At 39.9% G+C, this 18,111-nt stretch overlaps 1 protein-coding gene across 1 annotated transcript in view; it reads left to right on the top strand.

Moving 5' to 3' along the window:
• The first annotated feature begins 944 nt into the window (after window positions 1-944).
• The window catches only part of LOC150088157 (protein bicaudal C homolog 1-like), a 392,222-nt gene continuing 375,055 nt past the window's right edge, over window positions 945-18,111 (top strand). Inside the window, exon 1 of the mRNA XM_090370592.1 lies at window positions 945-1,148. Within this exon, the coding sequence (XP_090226718.1) occupies window positions 989-1,148 (160 nt within the window). The 5' untranslated portion in view covers window positions 945-988. The remainder of the gene's footprint in view (window positions 1,149-18,111) is intronic.

The following is an 18,111-nucleotide window of genomic DNA, read 5'->3' as shown; positions in this document are numbered from 1 at the left end:
TAGCAACTTACCCTTAATACCATTCTGCTCCAATTTGTACAATAGTCTTCCATGCGCAACAGTGTCAAAAGTTTTTCGTGAAATCCAAATAGATGATATCAAAATTATTTTTTGCATCCAGTTCCTTTGTAACCACATCATAATATCCTATCAAATTTGTCAGACAAGACTTTCCCTTAACAAACCCATGCTGTGTCTGAATTATTGCTGCAGTCTTGTCTAGATGATCCTGCAATGCATCTTTAACCAGCGACTCCATTATTTTACCCGGAACAGAAGTTAGACTAACTGGTCTGTTCCGGGTAAAATAATGGAGTCGCTGGTTAAAGATGCATTGCAGTTGACCTGTTCATAACCAGTGTGTTGTCGAGTTGACCTATTCATATCCAGTGGGCCAGTGTTTTGTCGAGTTGACCTTTACGCGGGAATATAGTTAATTTTTCTGTGTTTTTCATCGAAAGAATCACATTTATTTAACAGAATTCATACAGGAGTGTTTTGACTCGTGATAGCTTTGGCTTTCACATTTTTAGTAACATATTGTTTTTTTTCACGGTATGGAATAAGTATAATTTCCACTCAAAAACAAACTTTTGTTCCTTCCTACGATATTTCATTTAACTGAGTTGTCTTTAAATAGGCCGCCTATTAAATGTCATTTTTTTTTTTTTATTTTGGATGTCTTGTATCAGTGCTCGACGTTCAACAAAAAATTAAATAATAAAAAATAAACGAGCGTATTATGCTTAAATAGTGTTTGAATTAATACACGTTATAATTTTACATCAATATGATTATTAATAAGTAGTTTTTAGATGTCAAAAGCGATTAAGTAATATCGAACTCTATTTTTATGCGTTGATATATCATGAAAAGTGCTCTTGTGTAGGCATGTCACGATATAAAGTGCTCAGACATCTGAAAATTTTAAGTATGGTGGGTGTTTGTGATGTGTGATTGGTATTCATTAAACTGCTGAATCTCAGGGATGCGCTTCGATGAGTTACACGGTGGTCTCGAAAGGATGAAGTCGTTTGTAGAGGAATCGGATCATAGTTCAAACGGGCTAGTTGCCGATGAATGTCTTGTACACGAGTGTGAAGAGAGACTCCGAGTGGACAGGAGGAAACTAGAACAAATGTTACAAGGTAGGCATTGCATTTGGTATAAAAGGTTATTTAGCATTTAAATTACATAATATGTATTCAGTTTCATTCTAGATTTGCTTTGTTAAATCATCCGAAGGTGTATGATACAAGGGTATGACGATTAAGTGATCGAACAGCTACTAATCAGTTTATAGTACATGGGACGATTTATAATACTTAGTTGATCGAAGTTTGTAATATGGGGATCGGTATATGCAGCGAAGAAAGTTTCTATTCGAATCATTATTATGAACTTCCACTAAAAAACACTTAATTATATTTTGCTCAACGTTGTTAAACCACTTAATTACAGGAAAACCCTTTTCCTTTGGGCGATTGCTATTTGTCATCTTATCTTAGAACTCATATCATAGAGTCCACAAAGTGTAGGGGGGGGGGGTTAAAAACAACAACAAAAACGCGTGACTTTCAAGTGGGAGAATATATCGCATTAATATTGCTGAATAATATTTATGAACATAACCCAAGGTTCTGAATATGGAACTATATCATAAAGTTCTATATTGAGAACAAAGATGTTCAGATGCAACTTTCAGAATATCGTATTTTTTGCTTGCTCGCTGTGTTTTATTCGTCAGAGAGAGAAATATTGGCAATATGATATGCTTCACTTGCCATATGAAATATATTCCAGTATATTTTATATGCTAAATGGGAATGTATCATGTGAAAATCAAATTTTATTCAGACTTGGTGTAACTGTAAGCTTAGTGATAGGAAAATGGTAAATAATAATCTGTTAATAATAATCTGCAGTTCGTATTATTACTTTACTATTGTTACTTCATTTGCCGAATAATGGCGTATCATTGTCTTACAAATACCAACAGATAACATACTAGTAATTCCCTTGTGAAAATAAGGTACGAGTTAGCAAAAAAAAAAAAAAAAAAAAAAAAACATAAACAAGCATTTTGTATGATCAATATTTTACGTGAACATTGTTTTTGAAGGCATTTTTAAATTGCAAACTGATAAGGTTCAAATTGCATTGTGTTGAGGCGAAGATTCGTCATTTTTCAGTTAATTAATGGGGTTAAATAATAAACTTTACTGTGATAGAATTAATAGTTCTGGTAGAAAGTGTATATTGAATATCTAATTGGCACAATCATGAAATTTGGTATTACTATATGTATTAAAACTGAAGAGGCTGATAAGAGTTTGCACAAATTAATAGTTAAAAGAATAAAATGAATTTCACATTTTGACTAGACAAAAGGAAGATTAGCTGCCAACACTATTTAAGTAATCAATACTCGATTCTTAGTTGAGCACTAAGGATTATCAAAAATCTTATAAGATATAAAGGTGGGTGTTAATGCTTTTCCAATTTGAGTTGAGGAGGTTAGTGTTTGGAGGTATTTGGAATCTGTTATTTCTTGACTGGTGCTTCTCACTCCAAATTTTTTCTTGTTTTCTGCAATTAGGGCTATAGTTAACTGATCTCTGGCAAAGTGTTTAAAGTTTCTCCATGAATTATTCTGGTTTTCTCAGCCCACACAACATTCTGATGCAAACAAAATATAGGGTGGGACAAAAGTAGACATACAGTTGTTACATGTGAATGTAAGAGAGATAAACACATTTTAATTTCTTAGGTGCTGAAGATATTTATTCTCATTATTCACACATTCACAGAGTCTGGCACACTGCAGCACAAAGGTCTTTCTGTGCACTTCTGAAAGATGTCATTGGTGAAATGTTTGAATGGTACAAGGTTTCCAGCTGTATAGCTTGTCTTAATGACCCCAAAAGAAAGAGTCCAAGGGCACAAGGGCTGGTGACTGTGGCCATTCATAGGAAATAATACTCCCACTGACTTGTCTACTTTGAGGAAATTCTTGGTCTAGTAAGGCATATACTTCTCAAGCATAATGAGACAGAGTACTACCTTCTGGGATAGCTTTTTTGTGTGATTGGGTTGCTGGTGCATTTGTGGTATGATGAAGATGTCCCTTGTCATGCCATATATCCTTCATCATACATGTCCCTGTGACTGTGTTATTGAAAAATACAGTTCCAGTGATTCCAAAACATGATATTCCACTGCAAACTGTAATACCTGGTTGGTTCAAACACTTGACGTGGCCTGATAATTTGAAGCTGGCTTTGTCAGACCAGATAATCTTCCCAAAGAGTAAATACTGCTCTGCCTCAACTCAGTCACTATGGTCATGGCTGATACACATATCATGTATCAGCCTGAGTCTGTATGGTTTCAAATGTAAATGCTCCATTAATGAAGGCAAAGAATGCTTGTGCCACTAACACTATTAGTGCTGCAAGCGTCTTTTGGGTTTCAGTGGTACAAAAGTTTCAGCATTTCACCTTGTCCATAGGAGGGTGGGTGAGTTAATAGTCAGCCACTATTATAATAGTGAACCCAGTCTAATCAAAGTTTGTAGATGGGTAGCCTACTTGGGGGTGTAGTGTCGAAGACTTCAAGTCACTTCACTTGGACAAATTCCACATTCTTATTCCTCTAGTATATAATACTGGAGGACTAAGAATGTGGTATGTTTCTATTTGCAAATAAAAGGAAAAATAAAATAGACCCGTACTGTATACTCATTTTTGCCCAACCATGTGTACAAATGGATATGAGTCACAAGCTCCATTGCCGTTAAAATAATACTTTTTAATTTTGTCCAAAGTCCTTCCAAGTTTTAGTACAAATACCAGTGAGAGATCAGCAGATATGTCTTTACTTCAGTCTTTCAACTCTCCAGTAGGGACACTGCTCGTCATGGACTAATGTTATTAGTGGAGTCCCTCAGGGCTCAGTGTTGGGTCCATTATTGTTTTCTGTATTTATAAATGATATTGATGATGGTATATCAAGCATGTCGAAGTTTGCAGACGATACAAAGGTAGGCAGGGTTGTCAAGGACACTACTGACACTATGCTGCTGCAAGAGGATCTGGAAATGTTGAGCAGATGGGCTGAGAGGTGGCAAATGAAGTTTAACATTGACAAATGTAAAGTACTACACATGGGAAACAGCAACGTATCAACTGTGGTACTACACTGACAGTGGTAGAGAATGAAAGGGACCTGGGGGTGATTGTGCAGGCAGATATGAAGTTCTCTGAGCAGTGCAGACAGGCTGCAAGGGTGATTATTCCCTTGTATAAGGCAATGGTCAGGCCACACCTAGAGTACTGTATACAGGTCTGGAGGCCTCATTTCAAGAAGGATGTAGAGCTGCTGGAACGGGTACAGAGAATGGCAACAAGATTAGTGAATGGAACAAAGGGGTGCTCTTACGAAGAAAGGATTAAGTTTTGCAAATTAGTGTCTGGAGACTAGGCACCAGCGAGGTGATCTGATAGAGGTGTATAAAGCCTTGAATGGTTTGAGCATGCTCAATGCTGATGGGATTCTTCCTCTCACTCAGAATAATCACCTGAGAGGGCATAAATTCAAATTGAGGAAAGACAGATGTAGGATAGACGTGCGGAAATTTGCCTTTAGCCAGCGGGTGGTTGGTTGGTGGAACCGACTTCCATCCCTTGTCGTGGAAGTTGATAGCCTAAATAAGTTTAAGGCTCAGCTGGACAGGTATTTCGAACGAACAGAGGGATGAAGTGGAAGTGGATTTTTTTTTTTTTTTTTTTTGGCTGATGCTGCATAAGCTTGCTTTCTTGCATCAAATGACTCTACTAATGCTAATGCTAATACACTTAAGGTGGCAGAAAATGAAAAAGACCTGGGAGTAATTGTACAGTCAGATATGAAGTTTTCTGATCAATGCAGACAGGCTGCCAGGGCAGGTGAAGGGGTTTTGTCAATGATATATAGGAATTTTGCTAGCAGGGAAAAGGAGGTGATTATCCCTCTGTATAAGGCAATGGTCAGGCCACGCCTTGAGTATTGCGTACAGGTCTGGAGGCCTCATTTTAGGAAGGATGTAGATTTACTTGAGCTTGTACAGAGAAGGGCAACAAGATTGGTGAGGGGAATGAAGGGATCCTCTTACCAAGAGAGGCTTAAGTTCTGCAAATTGCAATGGCTGGAGACTAGGCACTTGCGCGGTGATCTCATTGAGGTGTATAAGGACTTGAATGGGTTGAGCACGCTGAATTCTGATGGGATCCTTCCACTTGTTCAGATTACGAACCTAAGGGGGCATAAATTCAAATTAAGAAAAGACAGATGTAGAATAGATGTGCGGAAATTTGCCTTTAGCCAGCGGGTGGTTAATTGCTGGAACAAACTTCCATCTGTCGTTGTGGAAGTTGATAGGTTGAATAAATTTAAGGAGGAACTGGACAGGCATTTGGAGGGAATGGTGTGATTTTTTTTTTTTTTTTTTTTTGGCTGATGCTGCATAAGCTCATACACTTGCTTTCTTGCATCACATGCCACTACTACTACATCATCAGCAAATTTAGGCATCACGCATCCTATTCCTTCATCGATGTCATTTATGAAAGTCAAAAACAACAGTGGGCCTAATACTGACCCTTGGGGAACCCCACTTCTTACATCAATAGCCTTATACAATGGGATTATGACATCCTTATCCCTACTAGCATTATTCGACCAAATATGAGGAATAACCATTTATCACAACCCTCTGCCTCCTTTCCTGAAGCCATTCAGCTATCCATCTAAGGATTTTCCATGTGATTCCAACCTGTTCCAGCTTATAAAGTAACCGCTCATGTGGGACTGAGTCATATGCTTTGCTGAAATCCAAATAAACAATGTCGAAATTATTCCCAACATTCAGTTCTTGAGTGACCCTGTCAAAATAGCTAACCAGATTAGTTAAACATGATTTTCCCTTTACAAAGCCATGCTGAGTATCCCTCAGAATTCCACTTCTATCTATATGATCCTGCATTCCAACTTTGATCATTGTCTCCATGACTTTCCCTACTACTGAAGTTAGACTAACCGGCCGGTAATTTCTCACTTCAATCTTAGAATTGGCCTTATGTATTGGAGACACATTGGCACTTTTCTAATCCAACAGAATCACTCCTGATTCCAGTGATTCTCGCATAATTAGCCTTACTGGTTCAATGCACTCACTTGCCACCTCCCTTAAGAGATAAAGGGTATATGCCAGCAGCCTTGCTGGCCTGTAGGCTCGAAAGTTTTTTTTTTTATTAAATAAACATGTGAAATTTCAACATAACTAATTACATTTTTTTCAATTTCACTCCCATAATTTCTCATTGACGTAAGGGGTTTTTTCTTCTGTAAATATCGATGCAAAGTAACTGTTGAGTTCATCTGCAACTTCAGCTGAGGTATCTAATACTACCTCACATCCATTACATAAGGGTCCAATCTGGTTTGTTCTTCTCTCCTTTGCATTTATATGAAGAATCATATATGTGAAGAATTCCTTATCCTCCCTCTTTGCCAGTGATTTCTCATAATCTGCCTTTGCCAGCCTAACCTTTTCTGTGGCACTATTACAGATCAATTTGTAGCTGTTATACGTTTTTGTACTTTTTATTGCTCTAACTTTTCCATGCTGTCTTTTTCTGCTCAAGTAATCTGGCAACTTCATTATTCATCCAACTTGGAATCCTCCTCGTGGAGTATTTTTTTTTAATGGTGTATATACCCATTCAAGGCTTCTGTGATTAATGTTTTAAAGGTATACCATAGTTAAATTATAGTCACTCACTCTGAGATATCTACCCAGTTAATAGAGGCCATGTAGCACCTTTCTCGAAGTTATAACCCATTCCTTTGCCTACCTCTGTCTTCATCATCCACCGTAGAACTCTGTGATCACTTCCTGCTACTGGTTCCTGTACTGTCAGCCCTATTATGTCATCTGATTCATGGGTGACGAGGAGGTCTAGAGTATTCTTTTCTCTAGTACTTTCCCTCACATGTTGATACAAATAGCAGTCATCTAGTTGATTTAAAAACTTTGTCCCCCATGTGGAGTTCCGCTCCCATTTGCTCCAATCAATTAGAGGCAAATTAAAATCACCCATAATAAGCCATTCATGCTTACTTGCCCATTTCATTTGCAGAGGCTCTCATCATAATCTTCACAATCATGTGGCCTGTTGATTACTCCCACTCTCATTATACCTTTGCTTCCAACTATCTCACACCATACAGATTCTATATTAGTATGTGAAATATCTGAATTCAGAAAGGCTTTTGTTGCACTCGGGCTGGTTTTGATAAGAAGCACGACCACCACCCCCTCCTATCTTTCCTATCCCTCCTAAGTACATTATATATACTGTACTGAAACTCGTCCTCTACTATCTCTGGGTGGCACCACGTTTCCGTAAGCCCTATTATGTCAGCGTTACTTGTCCTAACGAGCAGTTCGAATTCACTCATTTTATTGATGGCACTTCTGACATTACTGTATGAACAATTAAGACTTAGTGTTCTTGTATAGTTAACTACCCTGACACACCCCTTAAAGTTTTTTAAGCTCGCTTCTCTGGTATTAGCTACCCGCTTATTTGAAACATTTCTGCCGTAAGAACATCGTGCTAATATGTTTTGTTGTGGTAACAAACAAGAAGTCTTGAGGTATGTGCAAGTGTTAATTTGACCAATATTATCAGATAAACTTGTCCCCCCCCCCAAAACTAGCAGTTTGGGGGGGACAAGCAGTATTCCCAATAGCTTAGGTATGAAAAGAGCATTATTCACTATTTTTCCCCCCTTGATGTGGGCACCTGTACGTGGTGAGGGGACTTCCTGGTTATGTTGCTGGCCCTGCAAATTAGCATCACTAGGATCCAATGCCCACAAATCTGTTTCAATCTAACATCAAAGGAATCTGGCATGTGTTCTGTGTGCTGTGACCTGTGGAAACTCAAAGGGGGGATCCTAGTAGTTGAGGAGCCTAGCTTCAACACACCACTTTAGCCCCTACTTCAACAAAATGGATGGTCCTGGATGGCTTGGCCAGTATCAATTGGCTAGTGAGTTCACCTGCAAGGGTCAGCTGTGTCGATGTCATGCCCCTATTCTTATGTTCAGTGAGACAGGATTCAAGTCGCCAGAGGTACAACTATTGCAGTCATTGTTTAGCAAACTCATTTATTGCTTAGCAGTAAACATCCAGATAGTAGGCATTCCATTTGGGATCTGTGGTGAGTGGAGAGTCCAGGTGCTGAACAAAAACAAAATACTCATGAATCCTGATAAAGTTATTTCTTCTGGCTCCCCAACCCAGTTTTCCCTATCTGAAAAATTGAGAATGTTTGTGACCTATGGAAAAGGATGCCTGATGCCACTATTCAACTGACAATATGTAGGCATTACTGGACACATTGTGCAGCACATGGGTAGCACTATCTTGTGGTGTAGTCAATGCCGAGATGTGTATGAGCTGTGCTTACAAGCAAAAGGTGGCCTCACAAGGTATTAGGTAAGTTTTGCCAATTCAGTATACAATGTCCTGCCATTGATATCTAAATACCTGCATATCTACAGATAACCTTTATTTATGCTAAACTAATAACGTGCTAAAAGCACGTTTTGTTAGTTTTCCTGTAAATAAAGGTTTAGCCTTTATGACAGCCTTTAGTCTTCAAGGAATGCTTTCCATCAGTTTTTGTAAATGTCCCTTGATATTTTCCACCATTTGGCCTTCAAAGTGGCAATCAGTTTGGCTCTAAATAGAGGATAATCTCTCCTTGCACACACACCTGATGATCCATTTCATCCCAGAGGTTCTCTGTAGGAGTGAAGTTGTGGCTCTGGACTGATTACTCCAATTTTTCAAATCTCATATACTTCAACTAGTCTGAGACGACATAGGCAGTATGACATGGAGCATTATCCTGTAAATGGCATTAACTTCATTGTGGTGTGCTACCACAGTGTGGGTAATGCATTATGGTCCAGGATAGTTAGACCTCAGCATTCAAGGTTTTGTCCAGAACAACCAATGGTCTCATGCAAAACCATGAAAAATATCCCCAGACCATCACAATACTTCACCAAACTTCATTATTAGGACAATACAGTCTGGCAAGTAGCTTTGTCCAGCCACCAGGCACAATTGTCAGTCTGGTAGATCACGTATTGTGACTTGTCATGACAAAGCACATCTTTCTACTAGTGTATGGTACAAGAAAGCAGGTTAAACCAAGAAAAATGGCATCTGGCATTAGTCAGAGTGATAAATGGCTTGTGGATGGCTGCACAACTAATCCATGTTATGCAGCATCCTGCATGACATGTTCCAAATAGTCTCACTGAGGGACTTTGTGTATGCTGTGAAACACGTCACTTGCATTCCAAGCTGATGATTCTTTTCAGGGCTCTCTTGTCACTTTCTCTCAGAATTGGAGATTTTGCAGATTGTTTTTTGACGGTTTTAGCAACAGTCTGTTTCCATTTGCAGACGACATCACCAATCATTGATAAGGATTTTCAGTGCCATTAAAATGCCTTACACCATTACCAATTTTGTTTATGTGGCAATCTATTATCATTTTCTGCTGGAAGTCTTTAATTCTGTTGATTCCAGCATTTTGCATTCGCAATCATACCACTATCTCCTTGAATGCCTATGACCCCCCCCATACAAAGTGCATGAGAGGATTGAATATTCTCTCTCTCTCTCTCTCTCTGTGTCTACTTCAATTGCACTTTACATCTGCCTTGCACTTGTGCAATATAAACTAGATTATGGGTCTTCTCAGGTATTTGGTATGTTGAGGGTCTAGCGGCTCCTGGGATTTCTCCCATCGCCGCGGTGTTCTCTGTATCGAATGACAGTACCCTGTCAATCCAAAGATTTAAAGTGAGTGGATCGTGTATAGTGTAGTCTGTTGTGCCCGTTGTTCATCTGGCTTATTGGCCATCGGGCCCCTGATGGAACCCGACGTTGCTCATACTGCCCCACGTTGGAGGCTAGCCAGGTGTTACCAGTAAGGAATCAGTACTCTGGCAAGTCCTGCCACCTACTTTCCTCAGATTTCAGTGGCTAGGACCTAAAAAAAAAAAAAAAAAAAACATTGCTTTAATTGCTGTTGGTGCTTTTGTTTGGTCATAGAGATTTGCCTTAAGAGCGAGAAGGGATTGTACACTGGATGAGTTTTATTTTTGGCCGAAAAGGGTCGGGCAAGCAATTTTGGTGTAGTTACAGTTTGACACTTGGGGCTGTGCACTGTGAAGGTAGACAGATTTGGGTGGGGAGAAGGAAGGCTGGAGGGCAGAAAAGGAAGAAAGGGACCAATAGAGAAGGTGGCCCCCAAATGTTCAGTGGGCGTGCCCATGCCACACCAGAGGGAAAGTGGGTTTTGCATGGAGATGAGGGGACAGGGGTGTCCCCCCACCGGAAAAAGGAGATAAAGCAGGCCCAGAAAGGTGTCAGACCTGGGTCGCCATTTGGCTAGTTGGCAGCAAGGCTGCAATCTAAGTCATTTACATTGACTCTCCAGGTGGTGGACTTAGTCTCGGCAGAGGCCAGGATGCGTCACCTGCACGTGACAGGCCAGCTACATCTAAGTCCCAGTGTTTGGTCGCATCCAATTAGAACTCAGTTGTCTTTCAGTTGCTGTAGGTTGTCCCCACCACTTGTGTTCAAGTCCTGTAGTCACTCAGCTGGTCGTCAATGGCCAGTTGTGTTCTTTGTGTCCATCGGTGGTCCAAAGTCTGAAGTTTGTTTCAGGGTGGTGGAAGTGCTCTTTGCCTTACGAAGAGATTTTGAGCAAAAAGCATGAAAGCCTTATAGTTTTCTTCTTCCTGGGTCTCAGGTGTACACATCAGCCAGAGACAGTGTATTTTGATGGCTGATGTGTACGCCATCCATCATCAGGCTATCTGTATTGCTTCTGAAGTGCGCCTCCGTAGCAAAACATCAACGAGTTTTTCTCTTATCTGAAAATAATTGGACTTTATGATAAATTCTAAAATATCTCTGTAAACGCAGCCAAGCTGTTATGCCTAAATTATGTTTTTAGCTATGCTTAAATTTTGTGTTTAGCATTTTCATGTGAATAGGCGCATTATAGCCACAGCAGCTTATGCGCCGATAAACCCCCATAACACACACACACACACCTCTGTAGCACACACTTCTTGATTAGACTGGGGTTCAAGCCCGTCACCACCAAATACGGAGGATGCGGAAAGTTCAGGGAATGACCACCGCATATCCCAGAGCAATATGGCCTTAGTTGCCAGTGCTCCTAAAAACCAAATAACAAACAAACAAACAACAAGCTTCTGAAGCATTTCAAATATCTCTTGTCCAGAGCCTATATGTAGAAGTAAATGAGTCACTGTTATTGCTTCAATGGAAACAGTTGTCCTAGAAGTATCCTTTAAAACTGAAATCTTTGCCAGACCATCCTATGTGGACATTCATTTTTGGCCCACAGTGGGAAAATTTGTACAACACCCACCAGACTGCCAATCATTCTTTGGGTATTCATATCCAAGTGCTACTCCAAAATTTGTATATCATGATAGACAAGGTTGCCCAAATGCTAAAGCAAACTATTCCGCCTTGGCAAACTCAAATACAAGGCAAGAGTGATTTTGTTATTATCCCGTCACAGATAACATGGTAAGATAATGACAATAACCTCCAAACGTGCATGTGCCAAAGCACGTTACATTTGATGTCAGAGTCAGATGGAATCTGGGATCCGCCTCATATATTCCATTGGTCCCAAGTGTTAGTGACAAGCAATTTTCTCTCTGTGATATATAGTGTTCTTTCTAAGTGATATAGTTTTATTTTTTATTTTTTTATTTTTTTTTTTTAAAGGATCATTTTCTCTTTTGTTTACTTCAAGTGGTTCTGTGCCTACAAGGTTTAAAGTAAGAACCCAGAAATGAAATACACCCTTCTTCTCTTAGTATTTTAATTGATAACCAACTCTATTAATCTCAACAACTGCTTGGTCACTGGTGGCACCTCTCCTGCCTCCACATGGTAGGGTCAGAAACTTTGGAAAAAATCACTCCCCCAGGATTGAAAAGAGCAATGATGGACAACAGACATACCACTTACGGATCTTTTGAACCAGATCTGTTGGACAGAGATGATATATTTGTATGTAATGCAAAGAAGCAGAAAAAAGGAACTGTAAACCCTGCTCCTCTTTTCTGGTAGTGCTCTCCTGGAAACTAGTTTTTTTCCCAGCAAACAGCAAATTGACCACAGAACACCCACCATTCATAATTCATAGACATTATATATGGCATAATATGACTTAAGTTATTGATATGCCTAAAACCCTGCAACAGTCGACCAACTTAGATATGTTATTTTTACGAAGATGATCGGCATAAATATGACTACCACCTGTGCAGTGCTGCTAGACGTGAGCATCTGTATGTGGTGAGAGGACCTCCCAGTGATGCCACTGGCCTTCCAGATTAGCAACACTGGGATTCAATGCCCACAGCCTAGATTCCAGGCTAACATATAGGAATCTGCAGTGTTTGCTGTGCACTGCGACCTGTAGAAACTCGGAAATGTGAGGATTTGATAGTCGAGGAGTACATCTTCAACACACCAGTGGTACTGGGATGGCTTGCCCAGGATCAGTCAGCTAGTGAGTTTGCTTGTAATGGCCAGTTGTGTTACTGCCATACCACTGCCATGGTCAAGGGACAGGATTAAGGCTGGCAGCAGTATGGTGTCTGGGAAGCCATGGTAGCCCACTCCCAAGTGCATCTATTGTTTGCTGGGCAGTGGGTGTTCCTCTTTGGGCTCCTGATGGGTGGGGAGGCTGGGCACTGAACCAAAATAAAATACTATAAATCCTAATAATCTAAGCTTCTCTTCTGTGGCCGCAACACAGTGCCTACCAGAAGAATTGGAAGTTGATCCAGCCGAAGCCACCTCAGCAAAAAAGATAGAAAATGAAAGATATATCAGATCCAACATCTCATTACCTGATAATACATTCTTCAAGTGAGAAACCTATAGCAAAAAACTCGCCGTTCTTTATCCAGAAGAGTTGGTGGGTCCAACGTGTGGCCTGACCATTGTACAAGGCAGTGGTCAAGCACACTTTGAGTACTGTGTACAGGTCTATAGGCTTCATTTTAGGAAGGATGTAGAGTTGCTAGAACGATTACAAAGAAGCGCAACAGGATTGGTGAGGGGAACAAATGAGTGCTCTTACCAAGAAAGGCTTAAGTCCTGCAAATTGCAGTGCCTGGAGAGTAGGTGCATGCGAGGTGATCTGATTGAGATGTATACGGCCTTGAATGGGTTGAGCAAGTTGAATGCTGATGGGATTCTTCCTCTTGCTCGGATTCAGAACCTTAGGGGGCATAGATTCAAATTGAGGAAAGACGGATGTAGAATGGATGTGCGGAAATTTGCCTTTAGCCAGTGGGTAGTTGATTGGTGGAACAGACTTCCATCTCTTGTTGTGGAAGTTGATAGCCTAAATAAATTTAAGGCTGAGCTGGACAGGCATTTTGAATGAATAAAGGGGTGAAATGGGAGGTGTTTTTTTTTTTTTTTTTTTTTGGCTGATGCTGCATAAGCTTGCTTTCTTGAATCATATGCCACTACTAATGCTAATGCTAAAAACAACATTCCAATGGTAGCTAAAGTCGTATTCCTGGGATTTATTTTTGACAAGAAGGTGACATTTCTACAGTATAGTAGAAATGCACTTCATTTACTTTCATCAACTTCATGCAGTGGAGATCATTGTACTCTACTATGGATTTACCAGGCTCTTGTCCGTTCAAAAATCTATTACGGTTACTAAGTTTATGCTTCTACTAGAGATAGAGCACTTTTATGGTTAGATCCAATTCATCACCAGGCCATCTGCACTGTCACTGGAGCATTCTGTATGTGTCCTGTCCAAAGCCTCTACAAGCATATAAGCAGTTCTACTTGCAGTACACTTTGAAGTTAATGTCCCTCCCGATCACCTTAGATGGATATCAGTATTTAAGCCACAATGGAAAAATCTCTACAACATCCATTGGATTGCTAATTGACCTTTTGTTATTTGAATTCAAGGGCTGTTATGTGAACTAAACATGACCAGACAATGTTGCTCAGTCACCAAGGCAATTCCTTCTATCCCAGCATGGCCATCTTCCAACTTGTGACCTTCCTCAAGGTCTGCAAGAAGGCCAACAAACCACCAGCTGTCTGCTATCAACTCTTTCCATCCTTCTGAATTCTGCAGTCTACTCTCCCACCCTAGTTGGAGATGCCTATACAATACCGAATGGGAGTCATTTTACAATAGTAAACCAAATGAAAACCATCCTGCTGCACTTAGACTTAAAGAACTGACTCAAACATGGAATATAGAAATGAGTAATATATATCAGGACATGACACTGCCTGATCCATCATGAACAAATATCCCTGCAATTTTTGATGACTATTTCCAACGGTGGGGAAAGAACACATTGCTCCCTTGAATTGCACAGTTACATGAAACTCGCTCTGCTTCTAATTCACAGGCCTCTAAGATCTATACAGACATATCAAAAACTGAGACCCAAGTAGGTGCTGCAGCAATCTTCCTGCCATTCACAACTTCTGTAGAATGCAGTATCTTCACTGCTGAGCTTTATGCTATAAACTTGGCTCTGGATCACATTACTGAACTTCTAATTATGCCTGCTTTAATATGCAATGACTCTCTGTGCTGTCTCTGCCATAAACAATAATACCAACTCCTCTCACCCTGTAATAAAATAAATCCACTCTAAATTACTAGCTTGTAATGAGTCAAACCAAATTGTGACATTCTGCTGGATTCCAAGACATCGTGGATTAACAGGAAATGAAAGAGCAGACCTTGCAGCCAAACAACCAGATACTACTGTTTTGCAGCCTTTTCAAACTCCATATACTGATTATAAACATTATCCGTAAAGCATATTACAATAGCTGGTCACTAATCTGGAGAGGTTATCCAGGAAACAAACTATACCAAATAATACCAGAACCAAAGCTGTGGCTCTCCAGCTTCTGGAAAAGCAGACTAAAGAAACAATTTTAGGAAGGCTAAGGATTGGGTGTGCTCGCCTCACTCACCTGTATTTATTAACTAATGATAGACAACACTCCCCAATGTACATCATGTCAAGTACAACTGACCATTTGCCAGTGGATTGTCCCCACTTTCAAACTATCCACTTAAACGCCTTTAAATCAATTGCTAATACACAGTCATCAATAAATTTATTGCAGATTCTGGGAGATGATCCTAATAAAGAAGAACTATTTACTTTCCTAAATCGTATAGGAATATACCATAAAATATAGTTATTACAATGAAGTTAATATTTCATATTCACTATTAGAAAGACACAATATGGCCCTAGCAGCTCATGTGTCATTAAACTCAATAACAAACTGAAAAAGTATTTTGCATCTACATTCACACATGAGGAGTTATTAAGGATTGAAAATGCCAGAAGGTTATCAAATTGTAGCACAGTGCTTAATTATTTTGTAATAACAGAGCGAAGTGGAGGAGAAATTGTTGAAGTTAAACAGAAGAAAGGCACCTGGAGTGGAAGGGATCTATCCAGTTATATTAAAGGAGGCGGCAAAGGAAATAAGCAAACCCTTAGTCATAATTATGAGAGCATCCTTGGACTCAGGGGAGGTCCACACAAGCTGGAGAGGCGCCTCCGTAGCCAGGTGGGAAGGAGCAGCAGTGCGTAGCACATGCTTCTTGATTAGACCGGGGTTCGAGCCCGTCACCACCAAATACGGAGGATGCGGAAAGGTCATTCAGGGAATGACCACCGCATATCCCGGAGCAATATGGCCTTAGTTGCTAATGCTCCTAAAAACCAAATAACAACAAGCTGGAGATGTGAAAATGTATCCCCAATTCACAAAGGGGAATCGAAGGGTGACATAAGTAATTACAGACCAGTTAATTTAACTTTTGTTCCAGGTAAAATAATGGAGTCACTGGTGGTTAAGATGCATTACAGGATCATCTAGACAAGGCTGCAGCAATAATTCAGACACAGCATAGTTAAGGGAAAGTCTTGTCTGACAAATTTGATTGGATATTATGTTGTGGTTACAAAGGAACTGGGTGCAAAATAATTTTGATATCATATACTTGAATTTCAGGAAAGCTTCTGACACTGTTGTGCATGGAAGACTACTGTACAAATTGGAGGAGAATGGTATTAAGGGTAAGTTGCTACAATGGATAAAAGGATGGTTGAGTGGGAGAACAAGATCTAGAAAATTTGGGAAGATGGGCTGAGAAGTGGCAACTGAAGTTTAACATTGACAAATGCAAAGTACTGCATATGGGTAGAAGTAATCCCAGAGGAACACACCAACTGTGTGGTGCTACACTTAGGGTGGTAGAAAATGAAAAAGACCTGGGAGTAATTGTGCAGGTCAGATATGAAGTTTTCTGAGCAATGCAGACAGGCTGCCAGAGCAGGTCATGGTGTTTTGTCTATGATATACAGGAATTTTGCTAGCAGGGAAAAGGAGGTGATTGTCCCTCAGTATAAGGCAATGGTCAGGCCACGCCTGACCATTGCCTTATACTGAGGGACAATCTTGTATGTTCTTATACTTGTACGTTCGACTGCACCATGGTGCAGTATGTTGGTACATTTGAACCATGGTTGAACTGCAGCATGCTCTTACCAACACAAGGAAAGTGCTGCTAGCCCTGATGGGATATTTTATGTAATGCTCAAAAATTTAGATCCAAAGTCACACATCACTGCTGGTCTTCCTTCTTCAATCGAATCTTCACTGAACATACATTTCCAAGCTCCTGGCATCATTCCTACGTTCTGGTTATCCCAAAGCCTGGTAAAGACTATTCTGTTCCTCAAAACTACAGACCAATTTCACTTACCAGCTGTCTGAGAAAAACTCAAAAATCGATTCAACACTGTCTGACTTGGTATCTTGAGTCCCAAAATTTAATCAATAAAAATCAATATGGATTTAGAAAAAATCGATCATCATTGGATCTTATGATTAAAGCCGAAGCAAACATCAGAAATGCATTCATCAGAAAGGAGCATCTCGTTATGGTCTGTCTGGATACTGAGGAGGCCTTTGACACCACATGGCATTTTAAAGGATCTACATTCTCTTTGCCTGAGAGGAAATTTGCCGTATTTCATCAAAAATTTCTTAAAACAAAGATGCTTTCAAGTTCTTTATTGGGGAACTCTCTCTAAAGACTTTGTCCAGGAAGAAGGAATCCCTCAAGGGTCCATTCTCAGTGCCACTCTATTCGCAATTAGAATTAACCACTTAACTGAATTCATTCCGAAAACGGTGGACTCGTATCTTTATGCTGATGATCTCATGATCTCCTTCCACTCTCAACACATGAACTATATTGAGAGACAATTGCAGATATCAATAAATCAGATCCAGATTTGGATGACACAAAACGGTTACAGACTATCCAGCCAGAAATCTACTGCCATTCACTTCTGTACATACGTAAAATGCATCCTGATCCTGAACTTTGATTAGATAACCATCCTATTCCAATAGCAAATAGCATTCGTCTGCTTGGCTTAATTTTTGACAGTAAGTTAAACTATCAAGAACACATTGAACGTCTCTGGACAGCTTGTCAAAAAAAAATGAACATACTCAGAGCCTTATCAGCAACAACCTGGGGAGTAGATCGTTACACCTTGCTTCACTTATATAGATCCATAATTATATCTCGTCTTGATCATGGTGCGCCTGTCTTCGATTCTGCTAAGGAAAGTGCATTTATCTCGCCTCAACCCTATTCAACATTTGGCTCTAAGAATAGCTCTAGGTGTGTTCAGAACATCTCCAGTGCAAAGTCTCCATGTAGAAGCCTATGAAGCTCCTCTAAACATCAGAAGAAAGATGTTATTACTGAACTATGCAACCAAGATCCAAAGCCAGTCAACCCATCCTAATTGGTCAATATTTAATGATCCGCAGCTCATGACATTTTATAGAAACAAACCACAAGCAACTAAGCTTGCAGG

Source organism: Mastigoproctus giganteus, chromosome 3 (assembly GCF_048544385.1).
Source record: "Mastigoproctus giganteus isolate SK-2022 chromosome 3, ASM4854438v1, whole genome shotgun sequence".
Lineage (NCBI taxonomy): Eukaryota > Metazoa > Arthropoda > Arachnida > Uropygi > Thelyphonidae > Mastigoproctus > Mastigoproctus giganteus.
The sequence above is the reverse complement of the archived record's forward strand: the minus strand, read 5'-3'. Positions and strand labels throughout refer to the sequence as shown.